The sequence below is a fragment of the Emydura macquarii genome, unplaced genomic scaffold, assembly GCF_026122565.2.
Source record: "Emydura macquarii macquarii isolate MOO-44397 ecotype Brisbane River unplaced genomic scaffold, CSIRO-AGI_Emac_v2 contig_2897, whole genome shotgun sequence".
Classification (NCBI taxonomy): Eukaryota; Metazoa; Chordata; order Testudines; family Chelidae; genus Emydura; species Emydura macquarii.
In genome coordinates this window covers 25,490,694-25,513,035 of record NW_027133034.1, presented here as the reverse complement: position 1 = coordinate 25,513,035, position 22,342 = coordinate 25,490,694, and the positions used below count along the sequence as shown (strand labels likewise).

Here is a 22,342-nt window from a genome sequence, read left to right as displayed (position 1 = left end):
GTTCCTCTCCCACCCTCTGAGTTCAGAAGGGGCTTATTAGCCATGTCCCCACCGAACTCAATGGTAAAGCTGTCAGTGGTGCGGACGCTCTTTGGTGTGGCTGCTCTGTTTGCATCATCACTGTTGCAAGGCTTCTGTGGTGCAGGGTCTATTCAGGCCTAAATGTGAGTTTAGGCTGACAACCTGAATCATTGCATCTCCAGGCCAGCTTAGCTAAGCCCTTTGCCTGGCCAGAGCCACCCAATTTCAAAGCTGTATTGGCTCCCATTTGGCAGTAGAGAGAAGATGGCAGCCCTTTGAAAGGCTTCTGCTGCCCTGGTGGGGGACCCTGTGTCAGGGCCTAGGCCTACAGCTGGAGTGAATGTGGCCTTTAATGTTTCATGGATTTTAGAGGTTGGAGATGGTAGAAAGCCTGCAACTTCTCAGATTTCAATGTTTTGATGACCCCGTCTGCGCTGCAAGACTCCTTTGTATGAACTGAAGTACAGCCTGTCACAATGGGGAACGCTTACTCATGAAAGTAGTTCCACTGACTTCAGGTGAGTAAGTGCTAACCACTGTAAAAATGGCCCAAGTGGAGCCAGTGAACAAAGACTTATCTACAAAATCCACTTTTTGGATTCATTTAGCAGAGTAGCTTTCATTTTGTGCAAAATATTTATGCAAATTAATGCCAATTTGCAATGAGCTTTCACGCATCATAATAGCATGCTAAATGAGGTTATCATGAGTAACAGTATTAACAATGAATACTGTGTCATTACATTGATTAAACTGCTCAAAGCTCCACGGCTTTTTCCTGACACTTTCTTGCTTGACCCATCCAAACCAGAGGAATTTCTGATGTATAGTACCCACTAATTTATTTTTTTCAATGACACCTTCAATTATTTTTAAAACAGCAAATGAAAAATGCCTCTTATTTCATGATGCACATTTTTCTTCCTCATTTATTCCTTCTACTAGACCATTACTGCAGCACGTTGGCAGGATGAATGACTGCTTCTACAGACTGTTAATGAAAAAAGTTCCTCATTCCTACTCTTCCATCTACCAGGGTCTGACGTGTTCTCTCTCCACAGGTGCTGAGCAGTCTAAGAACTCAGCGACACTCTCAGCCTAAGAATTCTTACATGTCAGTACAAGGCTTTGCAACTGGCCTCCTCTTTTTAATCTCCTTAAATTTAATTTCCTCTTGCTGAAAGATTTTGTATGAAACTGTGCCCTGGTCAGTTCCAGTATGCTGAAGCAAACCGGGACAGCACAGAATAATTTAAGTGGAATGCATGCTAATTCTAATGTTTGGAGAAAGCAATCCAAAATGTGACTAGTTAATGGGAAGTTGAAATGTGAAAAACGGTTATGTTGAAAGAGACTTAGGGGTGACAGTGGATAGCAAATTAGACATGAGTTTGAAAGTGTTACAGCAGCAAAAAAGATAAATACACCAATGCGCCATGTCATGGAACTGTGAAATAAAGGGCACTCAGATACTTCAGGAAAGCGCACAGTATAAATACCTAGCTAGATAATAGCCCCTCCCTATATGGCACTAATGCAACCATACCTAGAATATTGTGTTCAGTTTTGGGTGTCATCTCATTGCTGGAAAACTATTCACAGCTGGAGGCAGTTGAGAAAATAACAGAGCTGGTTAGAGGGCTGGAACAACTGAGGAAGAGAAAAGAGTTAAATATGTTTAGCCTAGCTAAGCAGCAACCAGTGAAGGTAGGAAAGAATGTGATTACAGTTCACAGCTACTGTATCTGAAGGAGAAAACACCGAGGAGAGGAATGATATACAATAACCAGGAATAATAGGATGAATGGGTAGCCATAGACTGAATACCAGGGAAAAGTTCTTGATAGTGAGATTTTTTAGCATGTTGAATAATTTCTCAAGGGAAGTGGTGGGTGCTTCCTTATTTGGCACATTTAACTGGGCTGGAGAAAACATACCACAGAGAATAATCATGCACTAGCAAGAGATGGATACTTTGATCTAATACCCTATAGACCTTTTCCATTTCTACGCCCTGTGATTTTATGAAACTCCTAGGAGACAATCCTGCAAGGTGTTGAACACTTCTTGAGAGGTGCTGGGTGCTCTCAGCTCCCAGTGAGTGAAAGCAAACTCTGGTGGAGTCAGACTCAGGGTTGGAGTAAGTGCAAATGAATGTGGTGGACTCACCTTTGTCATCAGTGATTGTTCGTCCATGCCACAAACCTAAAATTCAGTACGATTGGCAAACTCAGTTCAAGAGAAGCCTAGGTCTGACAGGAAGAAAGCAAGGATAATTTTGTGAGCGAGGCACTAGACAGAAGGTCAGGAGACTTTGAATTCTTGGCTCTGCCACAGACTTCCTGTGTGAACTTGGGCAAGTCACTTAAAGGCTGATCCAAAACCCACTGAAGCCAATGAGAACATTCCCAGTGACTTCAATGGTCAGTGGATCAGCTCTCTGCGCTTCCTATGGGCCAGTACCCCATATATAAAACTGGGCATAATGATAGTTCCCTACCTTACTGGGATGTTGTGCAGATTAATTGATGTTTGCTAGATGTGAGATCTAGTAATGGGGACATATAGTTATTTGGGAATCTATCTAGACAATGTTGCAGGTCAGGAGTGAGTTGCATTCCAAGAACTGTTTAGGAAAGCTTGCGCATGGCCTGCAGGATGACTAACATAAATTATTACAGTGTATCTCTCACTTCCACTAGCTTTAAACTCATATTATAAAACCATTAAAATAATGTGTAATTGAAGCTATTTGTTTAATAACTACTTTTTAAGAAAGTGGTCCACATTTATGGAATTTTGGTGCACAGTTTAGAGTCGAGTATGCAGGTAATTTTTAATAGCATCCAGCTATGGATAAATAAACTCCTTTATTTAACTGTTCAGTAGTATTTTCTTGCAAAATTAAACTTTAATGTGATATTATACCATTCCATAAATCATGCCCATGAAGTTTAATAGTTTTATGCCTGCCATGTGAAAAATGTGACACCCCTCCTTATCCCCCCATTTATTAATATATAAAACAAGTAACTGCACAATGATCTATTTTTGATGGACCATGCATGCTAAAATCCCAGCCTTGATCCCTTAAACTATCAAGTCTGCCATAAATATTTGATTATGAACAAGCCCATAAAAAGAAAATGCAGAATATGAATAGAGGAAGAGCAAATATGTGATTCAATTTTTAATTACCAGCATCTCGTGCTAAAATCAAGTTAATTTTCTGTAAGAAGCAGAAAATAACTTACAATTTCCTCTCTTACTGTAACCTTCTTTAAACAATCAGCATCACATTTCAATTTAGGCCTTAAGGTGAAAGAGAAATTATTACAGAAACAAAAGAACAAGACACAAAGACTAAGGTAGAACAGTCTAGTTTTATTACCTTATGCAATCAAGAGCTTTTTTTTTCTTTCCTTTTCTTTTTTTTCCTTTCCCCCCCCGTTCTTTCTGGGGGGTTTTTGTTTGTTTTGTTTTGTTTTTTTACAACATACATTAAGTTGTGAATCAGATGTTAGGGGGATGTGGAGATGAAGGAAAGTCAGTGACATCACAATATTTTACAACTTTACAACAAATGAGTGTCTGAATTTGTTGCATCTACCAGTGTATATCAAGGGTGAAAAGCAAAGGCACACTTAGGTTTATGTACCCCTCCAAGTGAGGAGTGCAGGGATAATGGGGTGAGGGAGGATTCAAACAGAAGACCCACTGAGTACAAAATGGGCATTTCAAGGTCAACCCAGTAACTGATGTGATGTATATTACAAAGACATATCTCTGTACAAGGCTGTTGCAGTGATTATTCATTTCTACATGATGACAGAATGCTTTGCTTAATAGCAATGGGCGTTGCACATTTGGTACTCAAGGGATTGGAGTTTGGAGGGGAAAAAGTTGCAAGTTGCTGTTGCTGCTTTTTGTTTTTGTTTTTTAAAAGAAAAAAAGACTTTCCTGCTACCTACTGTTCTGAAAGAGTTTAAATAAAAAAACGCATTGCTTTGGATACAGATCTATCTACAGCAGTCTGCATAGTTCACTAACGGTGAACAACTCAGTTTCATAAAAAAAGCAATGATGGAATGAAAGAACATGTAAGCACCCTTGTTACACACTTTGGTCTAGACCATCCAGACTTTCTAAATACCATCTACATGCTAGCTGACTTGAACTCTTGCTTTTTGATTGTTCAGAAACAAAACCAAAACCCTGCAAAACGAATTAGGTATAAAATTTAAAAAAACAATCAAAACAAAACAATCACCCTCCCCAAATATACTGCCCAGTACATAAAAAACAAAAATGGCCCTCCCTTATTTTCTACAGTATGTTGACACAATTATTATAACAGATTAAAAACAAATCTACCTTTGTGAATGAATAACTGAAAAATGGTAAAAGTCCTTATACGCATACATGTGCACACACTCAGGACACATGTACAGTCATATGAAAGGAAAAAAATTGAAAATCAAAATGAATTCCCCCAAAAGGTTTTTGCAGCATTGTTCGGGATGGCCTTATTTTAGCAGTTATTCAGTTACAGCAGGAACCAGCCTGCCTCATCCTACTTCCATTTCATTTCATTTTGTATACTGTGCATGCACATGGGAGCATGTGTGGTGAGGGCTTCTTCCAGCGGCTGGCTGGTCACACACAGTGCTTGTCTCTATCTAGTTGACAAACCAGACTTGGAGACAGTACATTACTCGCCTCTCTGCTGGTAAAAGAGAATATCACCATACTGAACTGATATGAAAGTATAAGGGGGAGGAAATTGCCAACCACAATACGGTGTCTATGCTGCCAGCATAGCCTAGGGGTGGTTTGAGGGCAGAATTGGCACAACTAGAAAAGTCAAGCTGAATTGGAGGATATAGTACTGCCCTAGTTTCTTGAGGGATATGGTGTTATTACAATAACCACTACATTCTTCCTTGAACGTCTTTACTCCAATTCCCCAGGGGGCTTATGGGAGGGAAGGTAAATAAATATTTGCATTTATTCAAAGGAGAAGGGAGGTTTTTACATACTACAGCTCACAAATATACACAACTGAGGGTGTAAGGCACAAATTTACATGTGGAAGAAAATAGGCTATTAACAGATGTATTCTCACGAAAAACCCGTGTGATAAGACCATAATTTATGCATGGTAACAGCCGGCATATTAATTAGTTCACACCGTTTGTGGATTTTGTTTGCTGTCTCACATGCAAGGTGGAATGAGATGGCACATCACAAGCTGGTGCCTTCACAGAAAGAATTAACGACTGACAAAGCCATGTTGACAGCAATGGTGCACAAATGTGCAGTTTTTAAGAGTTTCTTTTGCAGTTACTTGAGGATTTATGAATTTGGGGATTTTGTTTGTTTGCTTGTTGCCTGTCATAGATCAGAGGCCCAGCCAGTGAATTAACTGACAGATTTAAATAAATATTCCCCTTTTTTCAGCTAGAGATCAAACAGTCCAAACACAAAGTTCAGAATTCCAGCTCCAACTTATTTAACTCAGTGAATTTATTGGAAAAATAAAAGAGTTTTAATTACTCCAGTTAATGGGTTTCACGTTAAATAGGTATAATTTTCAACGTATTTTTCTGACGAGCTGCTCATAGGATGATATGCAGAAGTCATTTCCTTAGGAAAAACAAAAGATGAACAATAAATAATAGGAGTTATTTGCGTTAACAGTCACATGTTATTCATTAAAAGAGAAGAGTAGCAGAAATCTATGACATAGTTTTGCCCAACGTGGCATTTATCTGCTATAACCAAATGGCTGTAACACTGATGGGCATTTCACAGTACCTGCACATAGTAAACTTCTGCCATTGTTAAGTCAGAGTTAGCTTTATCAATGAATTCTTTATTTTTAATTTTTTTAAATTTATTTTTATTTTTTAAAATTCTTTTATTTGCTTTGCTTTCCAGAGCACTCTTTCCCAGTTCAGGAATGCACTGTGCAGTTGGGGGTGAAATGTCAGAGTCATCATTCACCTGTGTGCTTTTGGCTCAATGTTTGTGATGTTAAGTTAGTGTTTTGAGTAAAGAACTGTCAGGTAGTGGGGGTGAGTCCTGCGGTTGCAAACCTTCACCCTGGATCAGATGCCTCAGTTTAAAAAATATTCCACTTTTCCCAGAGAGCAGGATCAACACATCCTCAGCTTAACAACAGCCTTCTTGTCAGTTGGAACGAGTGATGCAGTTGCAGAACACTGGCTTTAAAGGGCAAACGCTGTTTCATTGCTGTCCCCCCACCTCACAATGATTATGTACACGCATCATTGGGCTTCATGGACGTTGAAAGTGGGCCAAAGGATGGTTTGGGGGGGACATCTGGTTTTAGCGAAGGTGTACGTTTCAAACCCGACCTTGTCAGCGAGTTGTACGCAGTGAGACTAGGCTGCCTCGATACAGTCACAGCCTGTGCCTGAGCACCATGGACTTGTATAGAGTCCACTCGCTGCGGGGCGGGCGGGGGGTTGTCTCCCCTGCCGAAGCTCTGATTTCGAGAGAGGTGGGAGGAATTAGAGGAGTTAGTATTGTTTCTTTTGAGAGTTGATGTCTGATGATTTCTCGTGAGCGAGTTCGTAGGGTAGTTTCTCTTGTAATCCACATTATAAGCAGAGGAATGCATTTCTAATCGCTTGCCCAGCCCACTCTGAGACAGAGAGGAGCCAGGAGGACCCAACGAGGCTTCCCTTTGGGGTACTTTTGGTGGCATGCTATCCAGATTTTCCACCAGGTTAACCCCATGGTTGGGGCTTTTGCTGCTGATATGCTCCTTTATGGTTTTGTACTCTAGCGTGGCATTCTGGTCCTCCATAGCCATCTGTGCCATGTCGCTCATTTTTGGCTGATCAACATACTCATGCTGAAAGCCTTGCTGAGAGATTGGCAAGACCACAACGCTTGGGATGTGGCTGGGAGAAGCCCTGAGAGGCAGGTCGGTTGGAATCACAGGCGATGCCATCGGGGGGATATCTTTTGTGCAGGCGTTGATAAGGTTCTGGTTTCTTTCCCATTCCCTGCTGCCCCGGCTGGGCTTCCTCTTCTGTTGCAGGGTTGGGGTGGACTCAGGGGTTGGCAGAGCAGCCAAGTCCAGATGGTGCTGGTCAGCTTTGATTAACATTTTGGCAGTGCTGCCGGGGGTTGCGAGTTTGCCATTGTGCATCAAAGGTGTGAGGATAGCTTCTGGTTTTGGCTCCTTGGACTGTGTGTCCCCAAAGAGACCGCTGAGCTTGGTAACACTACTCATGGAGCCACGGCGGGAGTGGGCCAGCTCCTTCTCCTTCCTCTGCACGACAGCCACGTCCCTGCGGCGATGGTCACAGACGCAGTAAACTATGATTCCCGAGAAGACGGCCCCCATGACAAAAGCAAGAATGACGGCAATGGCCAGGAGGGTGACCGGCACCAGCTGATCATGGCCTTTGAGATAGCTCTCACGAATCACTCCTGCAATAAACATCATACAGCAGTAAGCAAAAATGAACAGGAAAAGCTTCTTAACGTATCTCGTCCATTCAAAGGCATTAACTGGGGATTTTATTTGTGCTCAGCTTTTCACTGACTACCCCAAGTTCATGTCCATACTATACCTTTGAGCAAAGCTGAGCTCAAGCTGTTGAATTCAGATCCAGGCTTGAACAATACAGAGTCCTGGGGAGTGGGGGAGAGGTGTGTTTCAGGGAGTCAGTTTATTCTTTATAAAGACAGGGCCCATTTGCAGAATTTGGATCTGTATCAGAGATCCCCTTTCAAAACACCCCCAAAATTCCAGGGTACTTAGATCGGGAGGTTAAATCTTGGCTCTGCCAGTCAATTGCAAAACTCCCATTGACAGTAGGTCTGGGATTTCACCCAGGGTTTTTAATCAGGACTGTCTCTCATGCTGAGAAATATCACTCATTTCTTCACCCATCCCTCAGCCCCATCTCTTCCCCCACCTAATGTTATCTCATGTATTACTGTATATCACTGACCCTGAAAAAGCTGAGGAGGGAGAAGCTGTATGTATGTTACATAAATGAATCCCACATCCTTTCAAGCTTTCTCCCCTGCTATTTATCTGTTGTCTCTGTCACAAGGTTTGGAAGTCAGTGTCATATGTTTGGACTATTTATATCCTGAGTAATTATGAGAGAGAGAGAGGCCAACACTGAAATACATGGAGACAGAACAGGTAAAAAACTTCTTCCTCCATATTTCAAGTGAGATCATTAATTAAAAAAAAAAAAATCTCTCTTGTTCTAGACAGGTAAATATGCAGCATTCTCTGCCAGGGCCTTTGCTGCTTCAGCTAAAAGCGCATACAGTGAGAAACCCATTTTCTGGTGTTGCACTGTGCTTAGAGATGTTGTTAGGCCTTATTATTACTCCCAAGGCTTGCTGTCACAGTAGGCTTCTTCAGCAGAGTTAATATCCTCAACTTAATACAAATGATGTGAACGCATCCATCAATAATCTCATAGAACATTAACCAAGATATTTCATATCTAAAGCATGTTTCTTTTCCTTTTCCTACTTAGTTGTGCACCAAGTCAGCATGCACTAATCAAATGCAAGTGGGAGTCTGTTGGGTTCTTTTAATACTAAATGAGAAGGAGTCACAACTGTCAGATCATAAGTGCCTGACAAAGTAGTTTAAAAAAATCTCAAATACCCCATTCACTTCTCTGGAGAGCATGCAAATGCAAGTGCATTAAAAGCACCACCTAGTCTGTGGAAATGTAAACAATGTTCTTATTATAAGAGAGATAGCAAGAGAGAAAATGTACCTCGAAAGACCCTACAAAGATACCACTTATTCATGTCGTAAATCAACAGTGTCAGGAATCCTGTCTTTTATGTATTTGATAGGCAGATAGCTGTGGTCCAGAATTAGAACCAAGTCCAAAAAACCCCAGCAAACTTTTTCAAAGTAACATTGAAAAGCTGACTGCTGCTTTTGAATGATAAGCATTCTATCTAGATACAATTCTGCTTCTATAGCAAACTTTAATTGTCCCCATTTTAATTAGTGTGTGTAAGTGGACAAGTGATATTTGCATATAAATCAGGAATTTTAAAAGATGAACTGCTCTTGAAATCATAATCTTCTGCTTGTGACCTCACAATTGGTTGCCATGGAAATCATTGTGTTTTGACAGAGCATTATGACTTCAAGTGGGAACAAAATAGCAGGAGCAGTTGATCCCTTAAGAAACAAAGATCCTGAATTCATGTAAATATCCTTACTAATAAAAGAACAAAGAAAGTAAAATAACTCCCAGAGGGAAAACAATATATAAGTAGAAACAATCTTCAAATTAAATGCTTTTCAGACTCTTCCAAGAAGCCCCAGAAGCTTTTTAAGTGGCTGATTTTGCCACTCCCCCCACCCCCCCCCCCCAAGGACTGCTTATTGTGAATAAATATGGTATAATCTGGCTTTATAGTTGATTTGAGAGCAACAATAGCATGAACATTCACAGTTAAAGCTAAAGTTTTCAGTCAAAATGCAAACCCATTTGCGCCTTATTGACGGGAAGCGTGGTCTAGTGGTTAAGGCATGGGATTTGAAATGAGGACACCTGAATTCTGGTCCTTGCTCTGCTATACACTTCCTGTTGGGGCTATAGACAAGTCACTTAACCTCTCTGGGCCTCAGTTTCTTCAGCTGCAAAATGGGGATATTTACTTATCCCAGAAGGGTGTTTCAGTCCAAATTCATTTATATTTGTAAAGTGCATTGAAATTCTCAGAGGGTGACTTGGAAGTGGGAAGTATTTTCAATGTAAAGTATTACTTTGGTGTTGCAAGGATGGTCAGAAATGCCTTAGGTCATATCCACATATGTGCTGTTTGGCACAATGGGGTAAGATATGTTCAGCTTCAGCCCTCAGGGTCCAGTTTCACAAGTGTCTCATGCCAATCAGACCACTGAACTCAGTGCACACAGCAGCTACAGAACTGGGCCCATAATCTACATTTCCTTGCTTTTGTCAGCTAAAGTTAAAACTTCGGTATTGATTTACTGTGTTTTTTATTGCACGTGAGTTTGCTCATAAATATTTTTAAAAGAGGGTAAAAAAAATGGAATACACAGATTAAATAAAAATGAAACAATACGCTTCAAATGCTCCCATTGCTATAACAATTTTGATACTGCTTTGGATGGGTAGCGCCTTGGATACTGAGTGACATAGTAAGCCCTTGCTACTGTATTCGAAACCTGCTATCACTGTCATATTACAAATGGATACCGAATCATTACCACTTGCAGTACAAAACTACCACAGCATTTGGGCTGAGTAGCCACAGGTGCTTCAGAGTGGGGTAGCTGGAGGAATAATGATGCTGGAAGTCAGAGTTTTTTCTTCATTGGCAGAAATTCATAAGCGTGCTTGCAGCAGCCTGACTTGAGTCATTGCCATTTGAGCCTTCCTTTCATGAGCTCTAAATTCTGCCCAAACCTTCATAAACTTTAAAAGAGAACTCTGTCATAAAAGAGCCAAAGGTCGGTTTCTGCGGCTTTGCTCTAGGGGTGTGGATCCTCTGGATACAATGTTGTGTCAATAAGATAGGTTATTTTGATCATACGTCAAATCCAACTGGCCTTACTTATTTGAGTAATGCCAATAACTTCAGCTTTAATCATATGATTTCAGGTGGGCAGGATTTGACCACAAATTAAATTAAGATTAGGGTATGGTTAAAGTAAAATAAATTAAAAAGTAGCTGCTCTGAGTGTTTTGCATCCTAGTATGAGAGGGGAAACACCACCAAAAACCTTATCTGAAATGGGGATGATCTCAATCCATTACCAATGAACACCTCAAGTATTTAGCACCATCAATAGCGGTCCCAAGAGACAGGGGTGGAGTGAATGGGTCTGAACTATCTCCTCACACTAAGCCACAGTCTCTCTAGATGGGACAGTGTGAGGAAGCTTGCCTTGCTGCTGCCCATGTAGTCCTTGTCCAGTGGCTATTGACAGAACAACCGTTTGCAGTGGCATTAATGAACAGTAATCATTCAAAATAGTAAAATAAGCAGAAAAATAATGGATAAAAATGTAGAACATTGAAAATCTGGAGTGTACAAGGTGTTCAAATCATTGAAGCTACACCTTTAAAGAAACAGCTGGAAACTACAATGAGTTCATAGTACTGAAAAGGTTTGAATCTATGTATTATCTACAATCCTATAACACATCATGTGTTGGTACACTTAATTATTGTTTTTGTTTTTATACAAGGTTATAAGATTTTCTGGACAAGAGTTTTGCTCATTTTATAATACATGAGATCATAACAAACTTCTTAAACAAAATATTATTTGCTTCTTTTAAAATGACCTGAATAGCTCTTCATTGATTGTAATTCTACCTTTCTAAATCTGAAAATGAATTGCTTATTTTACTTTATTTTATTTTATAAGTGTATTAGAAGGGTTTTTGTTTTGTGTTAAACGTAACCTAAGCTTTAGGTAAACTTGAAAGATCTTCATACAAACATATTCATATTCTTTCCATATAGTATGTGCAGGTTGATCTTCCTAAATGACAACAAGCCATTCCCCAGACATGTTTATGGTATTTACAGAATGCATTCAAATGACTCTTAGGAGAAAGCATGCTGGGTAACATGGTACACCTCAAAGCTTCCTAGGCTTGAGGATGTGAATGCTTAGCACCTCTAGGGATAAGGCCCTACATGTAGCTAAAAATCTAATCGTGTTGATACTTGATAAAACCTCTTGGGATCCTCGAACCAGCCTAGCATTCTTCCTCCCAAACACATCCCTTTCCCCATAGGTGGCTTTGCTCTGCTTTTTCATATCAATTATGCTATCCTCTTGGGAGGCTGAGGGCAGTTTAGTCATCTGACATCCTCACATTTTTGGTGAGTGTTCCTCTTCATGGAGACAAGTAATCAACCTGATCCCTTCCTTCTCCTCTTCCTGTTCAAGGGGACCTTTTCCACTGAACCAATGCAATTTTATCTGATATCCATTTTTCTGCACCTGTTGATCTCACCAGTTTAAAATATGACTAGAATTCTGCATGTCCTCAGAACTTATGCCCAGTACTTTCAGAGACTGTAAATTTCTGGAGCACGTAAGATCATCTCTTCCATGAAAGCTGCTCATCTAATGAAAGCACAGCGATCTCACATCCTCTGGGGTTTATCATCCTACTGTATATACAATCATGCATAAATTGTGAGGCAACCCCAGAGTGCCATTTAAATGTAAAGGGGTGAGGTTTACAGGTTTAGCAGAAAGGTAACTTGGTTCTGTCACGCTACAGCATGGTAGCTGTAGTTGTGCTTAGGAGTGGAAACCCGGTGTTGGAGGATGGAAACAGGCATCATGGCCCATCTTCACCCCCCAAGAGAACATGCCATTAACATTGCAAGTGGTTGATTGTTGATGGGAATCTAAAAAAAATGTTTCAGAAACTTCAAAATGTTTCATCTACAACATGAGGGATGGACAAAGCTCAAATGAATTCTTATTTTACCTGCACTGGTTCATCAATGGCCTGGTAATACTTATCCATAGGTTTAGTGGCTTCAACACCAAAATGTAGTTGTACGGGGTGACCTTGTTCTCTGAAAACTATTTTCTGAAACCCAGCTAACCATTCCTACATTATACAAAGGAACATATCCGGTACCTTAGCTAAGCTGCCTTTAAAGGGCTTGATCCCACTGAAGTCAATCGAAACACCCCTTAAGAAACTACCGGTGCCATAAATCAGACTATATTCAAGTACGATGTACTAAGAACCAAAGCAAAATCATAACTTTGAACAAGGATAGCCTGAGCCATAATATAAAATGTGATGGTTCTTCCATTTTTTGTCTTGCTATCAGTTTGCCAGCTTTCTTGTTTCTAAGCTGCTATGGATGTGTCTGTGAAGTGATTAATAGGCATCTGTGGAGAGCAGCCCCAACAAAAAGTCTCTGTATCCATTTTATTACATGCAGTCAAAAAAGAAAAAAAAACGTCTCCCAAGTACAAGCCTGAGTTTGTTTGTCTTGTCTGCAATCAGAGATAGATATGGCAACACATCAAGAAAAGCCCTAGAGTCAGAGTCCTCTAAAAATAGGTTCTGGAGTGTGCTTTATGGTGAAGGCAAGTCTGAAATTTCAGTGAAATCATCACGACTGCTCTGGTGAATGAAAACGAATTCGCTCATTTTTCTGATTTGAATAGCGTGTTGTAAAGACATGCCAGAAATACAGTGGGTTGAATTCTGTCCTCATTTTCTCACATACAACCCCACTGAAGTCAATGGAGATCCCATGTGTAACTGAAGCCAGAATCTGCTCCTGGCTCTAGAACACATGAATAAGCTAGCTACCTGTCAAAACAAACATTATATTTTCATTTCAATACTGTTAGCTGTAGTCTGTATTAAAAGGCATCTCTGTACTCTGAGCTACACCCAGGAAAATCAGGATGACCACACTAAAAGTGAAATAAGAGCGCTATGTGGTTATCGCTGCAGGAAGCTGTCTTCTTCTTGTTTTCCAGTATAATGTGAACCAGATGGTAAAGTACTAAACCTAACCACTGGCATAAATGGAACTTAGAGATGGTAAATGAAATATGATATTTTGGCAAGGATGAAAGGAAACTACTAATTGGGTATAAAGTTTCAATGACTAAATGCATCATGGCAGGGAGGCAGTCAATGAGTTGTTCATGCTGCGCGTGTGGCAGCTATTCTGAGCTTCACATCTTCACATGCTACACTCTGTGGTTGAATGGGATTCAGCCCACTTCCATTTCCTCCACCTTTGGAAGCACTTAGGGTTTTACTGGGAGCTAGGCATAGCTGCATGTAGAGTGAGGTGAGCCTGAAAAAGGGAAAAACTTGCTGTTCACATTTTTTTGTTTAGTACCAGGTTTTGGTTTGTTGTTCGTGCACTTCACTCTGCATTAGACTTAATAAGCACTGCAAAGGGAGGTGTTATTGGGTCATTATGAATGTTTGGGCTTTAAAATTTCTGGATGCAAAAGAATGGGTTTTCAGCATGTGTCTCCAAGTGTTAGTACTGTATTTACATACATTTGCGTGCAGATAAAGACTATTTCAGGTCTGGAAAGCTCCTCCAGGTATTTTAAAACTTTTTTCGCTTCCCTAAATAGATGTGTCACAAAATAATCAGCTGCAATTAAACTGGACATTCAAATCTGAGCTGATAACAGGAATGGGAATACCTCTGGTCTCCTAAAAATGTTTGCAATTTGATAGAATTACTTTGCTTGAAGGAGCACTTTCAAGGTCATGAAGCTCATAAGCTCAGCCATGACGCCAATCATCTGATGTCTCCCACTCTCGTGGGAGCCCCTCATCATGGAGACAAGTAAGCCACCTGCTTCTCCCCTCCTCCTCCTTCTGTTCCTCTGGCCCAGTGCAGTTTTACCTAGTATCTATTCTTCTGGGCCTGCCAATTTCACCATTTAAAAATTCAAAAAGTCACTACTTATCAATAGTTAGAACACTCTAATTAAAATGGCTGGTAAAGAATGGTTTGCAAATGCAAGTTTCATGGGATTGTTCAGACAGAAACTCTGCAATAGTAAAACTGTGTAAACATATGCTAGAGCAGTATTTCTCAACCTGGGGTTTTAGAGGGGTCGCAAATGCAGAGCTGGTATTGGGGGTGGCAAGAAAGGCAATTGCCTGGAGCCACAGGGGCGCCATGAAACTAAGTTACATGCCTCAGCCCCGTGGGGGTGGGACTCAGGCTTCAGGGGTACAGTAGTTTGGAAAGGTTAAGAACCACTGTGCTAGAGGGAAGAGTGAGGTTAATTTTCAATTAAAAAGTGTTCAAGGGATTTTTATAAAAAACTACGAGGAGAAATATATTTAATAGATTTGTAGAGTTCAAAGCCAGAAAGGAACAGAAAACAACGAAAAAAATCCAGTAACTATGTGTCTTTAATAATATGCAGGGCAACCTGGAAACCATCGATATTTCTGATCAACCATAAAAGAGAGTCAATGATTTCTGGTCCCTAATCTCAATACTGGTCCCTCCAAGAAGGGCTTGTTTACTGGGTTTTGAAGGTATTTTTTCCTCCTTCCAATTGATCCAAATTAAATGACCCTTCCCCTTCCTGATGAATGACTTTCAGCCTAACTCACTATTTAAAACAAAAAAGGTGATTATGTCCTACAAGCGGAGAAGATGCACATGTATGGCTTTGCTTATGAGAAGAAAAACAATCTAATCATGATAGTCTTAAATGTAAGGGTCAAATGTAAAATACTTCTCCACCATGAGAGTTCTAAAGGTCCCAGGTGAGACAGCTGACATGTTGACCTAAAAAAAACCTTCTTTAGGAGAGATGTCATTGTACAGTCTTTAGTTCAATGACAGGCATGCAATTCATTTTTAGTGTGCGTTATAGCAGTCACATAAGTCCTAAAACATGGACTGGATCTATGGACTGTACAACACTGAAGATCTAGCATTGAAGAGAAATATTTCTATAAATAATGCCACTCTTAAAAAGCTTGTAATGTAGTTATGAATTAAAAGCTGAATCCTAAAGTTCTTACTGAGGCAAACCTTCCACTGAAATCAAAGGGAGGTGTGTCTGAGTAAAGACTGGAGGACTGCACTATATGAATGCTTTTATAATCTGCTTTGTGAGTGATACTTTCACATATGAACCAATTTATTAAATTTTTGAACATGAGCTTAGGTTCAAAGTACATATTCTACTGGATCTATTATTTATGAGTGAGAGAAACTACAGCTCTGAAATCTGCACACTTTAATTTGTCCCAAAGCTTAGACATAAGGCAAGTCCCTGCAGTAAAAATTGCTTGACACCATTTCCCCAATTACAAATGATATTCAGTGGCTGTTTATTGTGAACTTTACTGATTTTAGTACTGTACTTACTTCTTCCCTTTCACCCTTCACAATGAGTAAAGGTAATTTTAGATGTGTGTGTGTGTGTGTGTGATGGGTAAAGGCAAAACAATTGTGTTTCCTACGAAAAAATAAATTATGCGAGCTTGCAAAAGATAAAACAAGATGTATAATAAAATCCAAATTCCAAGGAAAATTAATTCCTTTATAGCTTTTTCTTTGCAGAGATAAACTTTATGCTGCCTTGCAGCTTAAAATGAAAGCCTCTTTAAAATCTTCTACTTTTCTTCTGATGTAAAAGAATCTCAGTGCACATTTTAGGATTCTTCTACAGGGTTTGGGATGAGATTATTAGTTTACTTCGGGTGATCTTCTCACAGCTGGGTTGAACTATATTTACATATGCTCCTGTAAATATGTATGATTTCAGGGCTCCAGAGAAATTGTTGTAGCCTGCAATGTGCATCTCTCATCTTAGCAGTTCCCATTTCAGTGCATGTTACTCCCCTCCTGGCACAGAACAAATGGCGCTTTCTTCCTGTCTGAAGGCAGCAGTAGGCATTATGTATTCTGGGCAGCCTTGTGCCTCTCTCGAGGCAGTTCTTAAGTGCAGTGTCAAGAAAAGGGAAGCCGTCATTGAGAAATTCTCTGGCACTTCTTTTCTTTCCATACTGCCTATTCTGATCTATGACCTCTCTGCACAGTGGGGAAAACTCAAGTTTGCTGAATGTCAGCATAAGCAACTCTGCATAGCTCTATGAAACTGGAAGCTTCTCTGACTAGCAGACTTGAGGAAGAAGCTGGAGTAATTTTTCATCATTGTGTGTGTGACCCAAAATCATAAATTGATTCCTCATCCACACCAATACTCTTTTCAAGACAAAACATGAAACTAATATTTTAAGGTACTAGTCTGTAATGAAGAGGACACAGCTGAACTAATTAAGGAAGTTATCTATTGACTACCCAGATGTTTAACTAATAATATTGTGCCCTGTATAGCCTTTCCTCTCAGGTCCATCAAGAGTGCTATTACGCTGTCAAAGAACTGATCCTGCATGGTCCTTAGTTCCTGGGGATGCTTCTTGTGACTTCAATTGGACTATGTCTGTGTGTAAGGGTGGCAAAATCAGGCCTTAAGTTAGCTTTGCTCTTGCACAGAGAAAGGGAAGGAAGGGAAAACTGTTTGAAAATCTGAGAGACTTCTGTGAATCCATCATCTAATTAAAATCACAATAATTGTTATGTATTTTGTGATAAAAAGCAAATACAGTTGTTGAAATTTTACTTGTGTCTAAACTAAGGGTAAAGGACCTGATCCCAAAGCTTTACTCTAAAGCCTTGAATGCATGAATAAAAACATATTTTCCTATGTTTATTCATTAAAAGGAAAAATTGAATGACTGTGTCTTATAATCAGAGGCCTGAAGCAAGCAGGTAGCATGGAGAAAATAGTTAGTACATAGGTGATATTACACTTGTTGCTTTTTCTCCCCTGATCATACTCCCTAGGGTTACCATGACCTTACAATCATAGTGTAATTCAGTGAATGTTACATCATTCTGAATTTGAGGCAGTGCCCATCATAATGGGCACACTACGGAAAGACCACTTAAATCTACACTTCTCTACCCACCTCAAAATAGAAGACCAGGAGCTGAATTCTACGCTCAGTTACGCCAATCCAAATCTGGATAACTCCAGACAATGTAGTAACAGAGATCACTACAGGTATACTCGCTCTCTCTTGTGCACGTATGGCACAGGTACGCTATTGAACATTTTTCTTTGTCAGACATCCTGTTGTAGTACTACTCCTATCTCCCACTTTTTTCTCCTACTGTACTGGTGGTTCTTTCTGAACACTGAAACCCTGCCACTTATGGAACTCCACAAGGTCAAATTCTTGCATTTTTCTCCTTCACCCCCCTCGTTCATATTCTCGCTATCTTTAAACTTTATCTGGATGATGCTCCTTTTACACTTTTGATGACTCCACACACTCCACCTGTCTTGATCAGGTAAATGTGTGCCTTTGATTCAGCTTTATTTCATACAGTATCTCAAATAGAGCAATATTTCTGTTAGGTAAGAGGTACAAACTCCAGCACAACTTGATGTCCTTGATCTTACTCCATGATTCAGAGCTCTTAATTTTTCCTCTATTATTCATAATGTTGATGCTTGACTCTCTTTTCCTAGCTCTCCCATGTCTGTAAATCAGTTTTCACCTCTGTACATCACTGCCTAACTACTTTGACTGTACCACTAATGAAATTCTCATCTTTGCCTTTCACACTTCTCAGCTGGAGTCTTGCACATCCCTTCTCTATGGCTTCCTGACCAGACCCAGGTCTCCAGACTCTATAATGTGCAGTATGCTACCAATCTTCATCCTCAAACTACTTCCCTGGCTTCCCATTCAATTCAGGATCCAGTTCAAATTTTCCTCTTCGGATTTGTTGTTTTTGTAACGTTTCCCTTTGTTATGTTCATTTTTAAAAATTAATGTCTTCCTGGCCTGGAGGAAAACCTGGCAGCCTGCATGCCATGGGAATCAATGAGAATGATGGTGTTATGCCAAGATACCTGGTTGGCTTCTTGCATATTCGTAGAATGGTTCTTCGGACAGAATGTTGTTTGATCTACTGTCATAGAATTTTTCATGGAGAGGAAAATGATTTTTGTATTTGAAGGTTCAATAAGCTGCTTCTTGGTCTCCTTCCATATCATCAAATTGCTGCATATTCTGTTTAGCTCTTTGTAATGCCATGTATGGGGCAGTACAGGGTGGACTTGTAGACCATACATCATTTGGGGAAAAGCATTCATTTTTATCAAGTTGTCTCAGCCAACCATAGATAATGGTAAGTTATTTCATCTTTGATGGTCTTGATATCAGATATTTACAAGGGGTTGCAGATTTAGCAATATTAGCTTAGTTAAACTGCATGAAAGCTTGAAAGCTGTAGCCTGAGGAATATGCATCCCTCAGAGGACCACTGGCATGGAAAATTATTAGCATCTTGCTGGATGCGTGCCTATGACTTAGCCCTATTTAGGAAAAAACATACAGACTGCTGCAGGCTTTCAAGACCTCTTTCAGGTACTGAATGGAGACTGGTGTTTTGTGATGGGAAAGCAGGGACTCATCTATGTTCTTTATTATGGATTCTGATTCCCTAAATCTCTGGAGAATCGCTGTAGTGATTGGAAGCGGTTCAATGGAGAGAGCATGCCGAAGGAGTTACAGGGGATACACTTGCTTTGTGCTCCTCTGAGAGAGTCTGACTAGGTACCACTCAAATAAAGACCACACATGGAGAACTGTAGAAATGATGGAGGCTGTAAAATGATGTTAGAAATTAGATTTCTCTAGTACTACAAACAGCTGGGTGTTATGGGACTATGTAATGCTAAAGCATCTAATGCTACAACAAGGCCACTTTTGTTAGGCTGATGTGATGAATGATGTTTATTGTTTACCAAATAGTATGACTTGTGGCCATCCCTGGACTATAGCTGGATTGGTCAGTTTGAATTAGTAGTGGTAGGGCTAGAGATCTCCTTTTAAAAAAGACTTTTTTAAGCAGTATTTTATTATTAAATTAATTGAGGTGAATAATAATATACTGAATTTTGATTTTTTTTTCAGGCGTTCCAGACTGGAACTGGGTAAGATTCCCTGGTTCAGAGAGGGATAGAACATCTAAGTATTTGACAGCTGAAGATCCAGAACAGATGTATGGAACTTGTCACTTGAAGCCATTGGACTTGGGATAAGTTGCCATGTTTGAGCTCCCTTACACCTTTCTCATGCACATTGGTAGCACCACTTCAGGTGGTACCGTGTGGTCTTCAGTAAATGCAGGATTTTATGATGTCTTTGTATTTTTTTGTAGGTGTATATGGGAGAGAATAACATGGTGTTTTGGGTTTTTTTCACAGAATTTAAAAACACACCTGTTGTTTCTTTTGTCATAATTATGAGTAGAACGGACAAATCATTAGTGGGATGGCATAAAGCATTCAGGGGGACTTATTTTCAAATTCAAAAAATCATTGTTGGGCACACAAAAGAATTGCCTGTGCCTGAGATGTGATAATGTTGCCAAGATGCAATTTCATTTGAGCTTGTCTTTCTTGGAAAATACCAGTCCTCAGTTGTTCTTGGAAGGAGTACAGTTTCTTATCCAGGCTTGACTGTTCAGCTAAAAGAACAGTGCCATATATGAAACAGTAATTCCCCTAAGGTATGCTTTAAATACTTCTAAAAAAAAAAAAACTTATGAAGAGACTGCTGTGAACTGCCATTTGTTTTAAAACATAGCTCCATAGGACAATTTACATCAGCTGAGGATGTACTTTTATGTGTTTAGTTAAAAATGCTATTTTTTATATAAAAGAGGATTCTCCATTTGTATTTTTGGTCTTTGAGATCCTAGGCTTCTAGCAAGGTATATACTGGGTGCTTGATCAAAGATGAGTATTACACCTCTGTTAGAAGCTAACTATTTCTAGGCTTAAGTACAAATCATATTTATTTCAGATGAGGAATTTTGATCTTTGGAATGGGAAGAAAAGTCTTTACAATTTGTGCTTAGCAGCCTGGAGACATTGCTACGGTCTTGCTTCTCAAGAATAATATTGAAGATTTTAGATTTTTTATTTTGGTTTACATGGAAGTTGGGAAGCGATTTAACTTTAATACAGCATTAAAATCTCCTACCAAAAACTGTAGCATTTATTTAAGGGAAATAATTAGTAAATAAAACTGATAGAAAATTGAGAAATTCATCAGAAGAGAGAATGCTGGCTTAACTGTCCATGAAAAATCACTCCAGGGCAGAAGGATGCTATTGTGGCATAGGGCTGGTGTGGTGGCCAGCACAGGGGAGGTGGCTGGAGCTTTCCTGGCTAGTTGTATGAGTGGTTTGTTGTCATTGGCCACCTAGTGTAAGTAAGAGCAACCTCCAAGCAGCTCCGATAGCTGGTGAAGGTGTGGCCAAACACACAGCTATGGCCAAAATCCAGAGAGCAGTGTGGTGGCTTTACACTATCTCCTTCTCCTGAGTTGTTCTGTGCGCTCCTCGGCCACAGCTAGTAAGATTACTACCAGAAGACTAGTGATTATTTCCTTTTCCCCCTGCAATGATGAAGTGGTTCACAAAGGGTAAATGTTTTATGTATTGATGTGTACTTCTCTTACAAGGAGTTGGTTGGATGCAATGAGTGCTTGTTCCATCCATCTATTTTAACTTTACTGGGGCAGTTCCTCAGCTGGTGTGCACTGCATTTTACACCAGCTGAGGATCTGCACCATTACAGTCAGAGACCTTTAGATAGGGTGCAGAGAACTTACATTTTATTAGGTGGTTAATGCCTTTAATAGTCCACAACCAGAATTTTAGAGACTGCAGAAGAGTTGTGGTGGGAGGTTGTATTTCGTTTCATGGCTGTAGCATAGGAATTCTTGGTTAAATAATCTCCCCTATACACAATGTAGTTTCCATAGGTGAGCTAGTGGATGGTTACTCTATTGTAAATGGATTAAATTATATTTTTCAATGTAACAATGTTCTTAAACATAATTATTAGCATAATGCATATGCACAAGATGGCTGAATGAAGTTGCACAGGCTTCTCATCCCTCTGCATTTCAGTCAGGCTGCTGCTGCTCTTTCCCCTCCATTCGGGGCTGGGGGGTGGGCAGAGAGGAAGGGGCATTGGGAGCACAGGAGAGACAGAACCTTGGCTCTCAGTTGTGCTATCCGATGCCACAGCAACCCCTGACAGCCACCGGGAGCAATTGCAGGGGAAATCCTGCTCAGCCCCTGCAGCCTGAAGCACCTTGCTGAATCAAGGACATTTGTAGGAGAACTTGCTTTTCAGCTGCAATGCAATTGGCTTACCATGTTCAATAGCAAATAAAATAAACCCTGGCAAAATCTGAATTATGCTACTTAAACATTCCTATTTAGGTGTGTTAGTCGTTAATCAGTAAACTAAGATACATCCTTGAGGGAAAGAAGAGATCTAAATTTATCTCTCTTTCACAATCCTAATCAAGTGTAAGGATCAATAGCTGGGAATATGAGCAGAGAAAAGGCTATTGATAATGGTCAGGGAAGGTCTATCTACATGAAAAGAATGTAAGTGGTATTTCATATTGGACCATGCGATGACTGGTAAATAATCTGTAGACTATATGGAAAGTATATCCTGCTCTCCATCAACACTTAGGCTGTCATAAAATTATTACAGAAGAGGTTCCCTATTAATTAATACAATCATTGAATCTAAGCACATACTATGTAACTAATAAGAAAAATGAATTATTCAAATAGCTTTAATTTAACAGAGTATTGCCATTTTAATTATATACTGGCATTAATTTAACACCGAAAGGTGCTTTAAGGTTCTTTTA

The 22,342-nt window shown here is 39.9% G+C and overlaps 1 protein-coding gene across 6 annotated transcripts in view; it reads right to left on the bottom strand.

The window, feature by feature from the left end:
- Positions 1–3,385: 3,385 nt before the first annotated feature.
- Positions 3,386–22,342, bottom strand: part of SEMA6A (semaphorin 6A) — a 188,729-nt gene continuing 169,772 nt past the window's right edge. For all 6 annotated transcript variants that reach the window (XM_067569111.1, XM_067569110.1, XM_067569114.1 and 3 more), the window contains one exon: positions 3,386–7,488. In XM_067569111.1, coding sequence (XP_067425212.1) covers positions 6,299–7,488 — 1,190 coding nt within the window. In that variant the 3' untranslated portion in view covers positions 3,386–6,298. The remainder of the gene's footprint in view (positions 7,489–22,342) is intronic.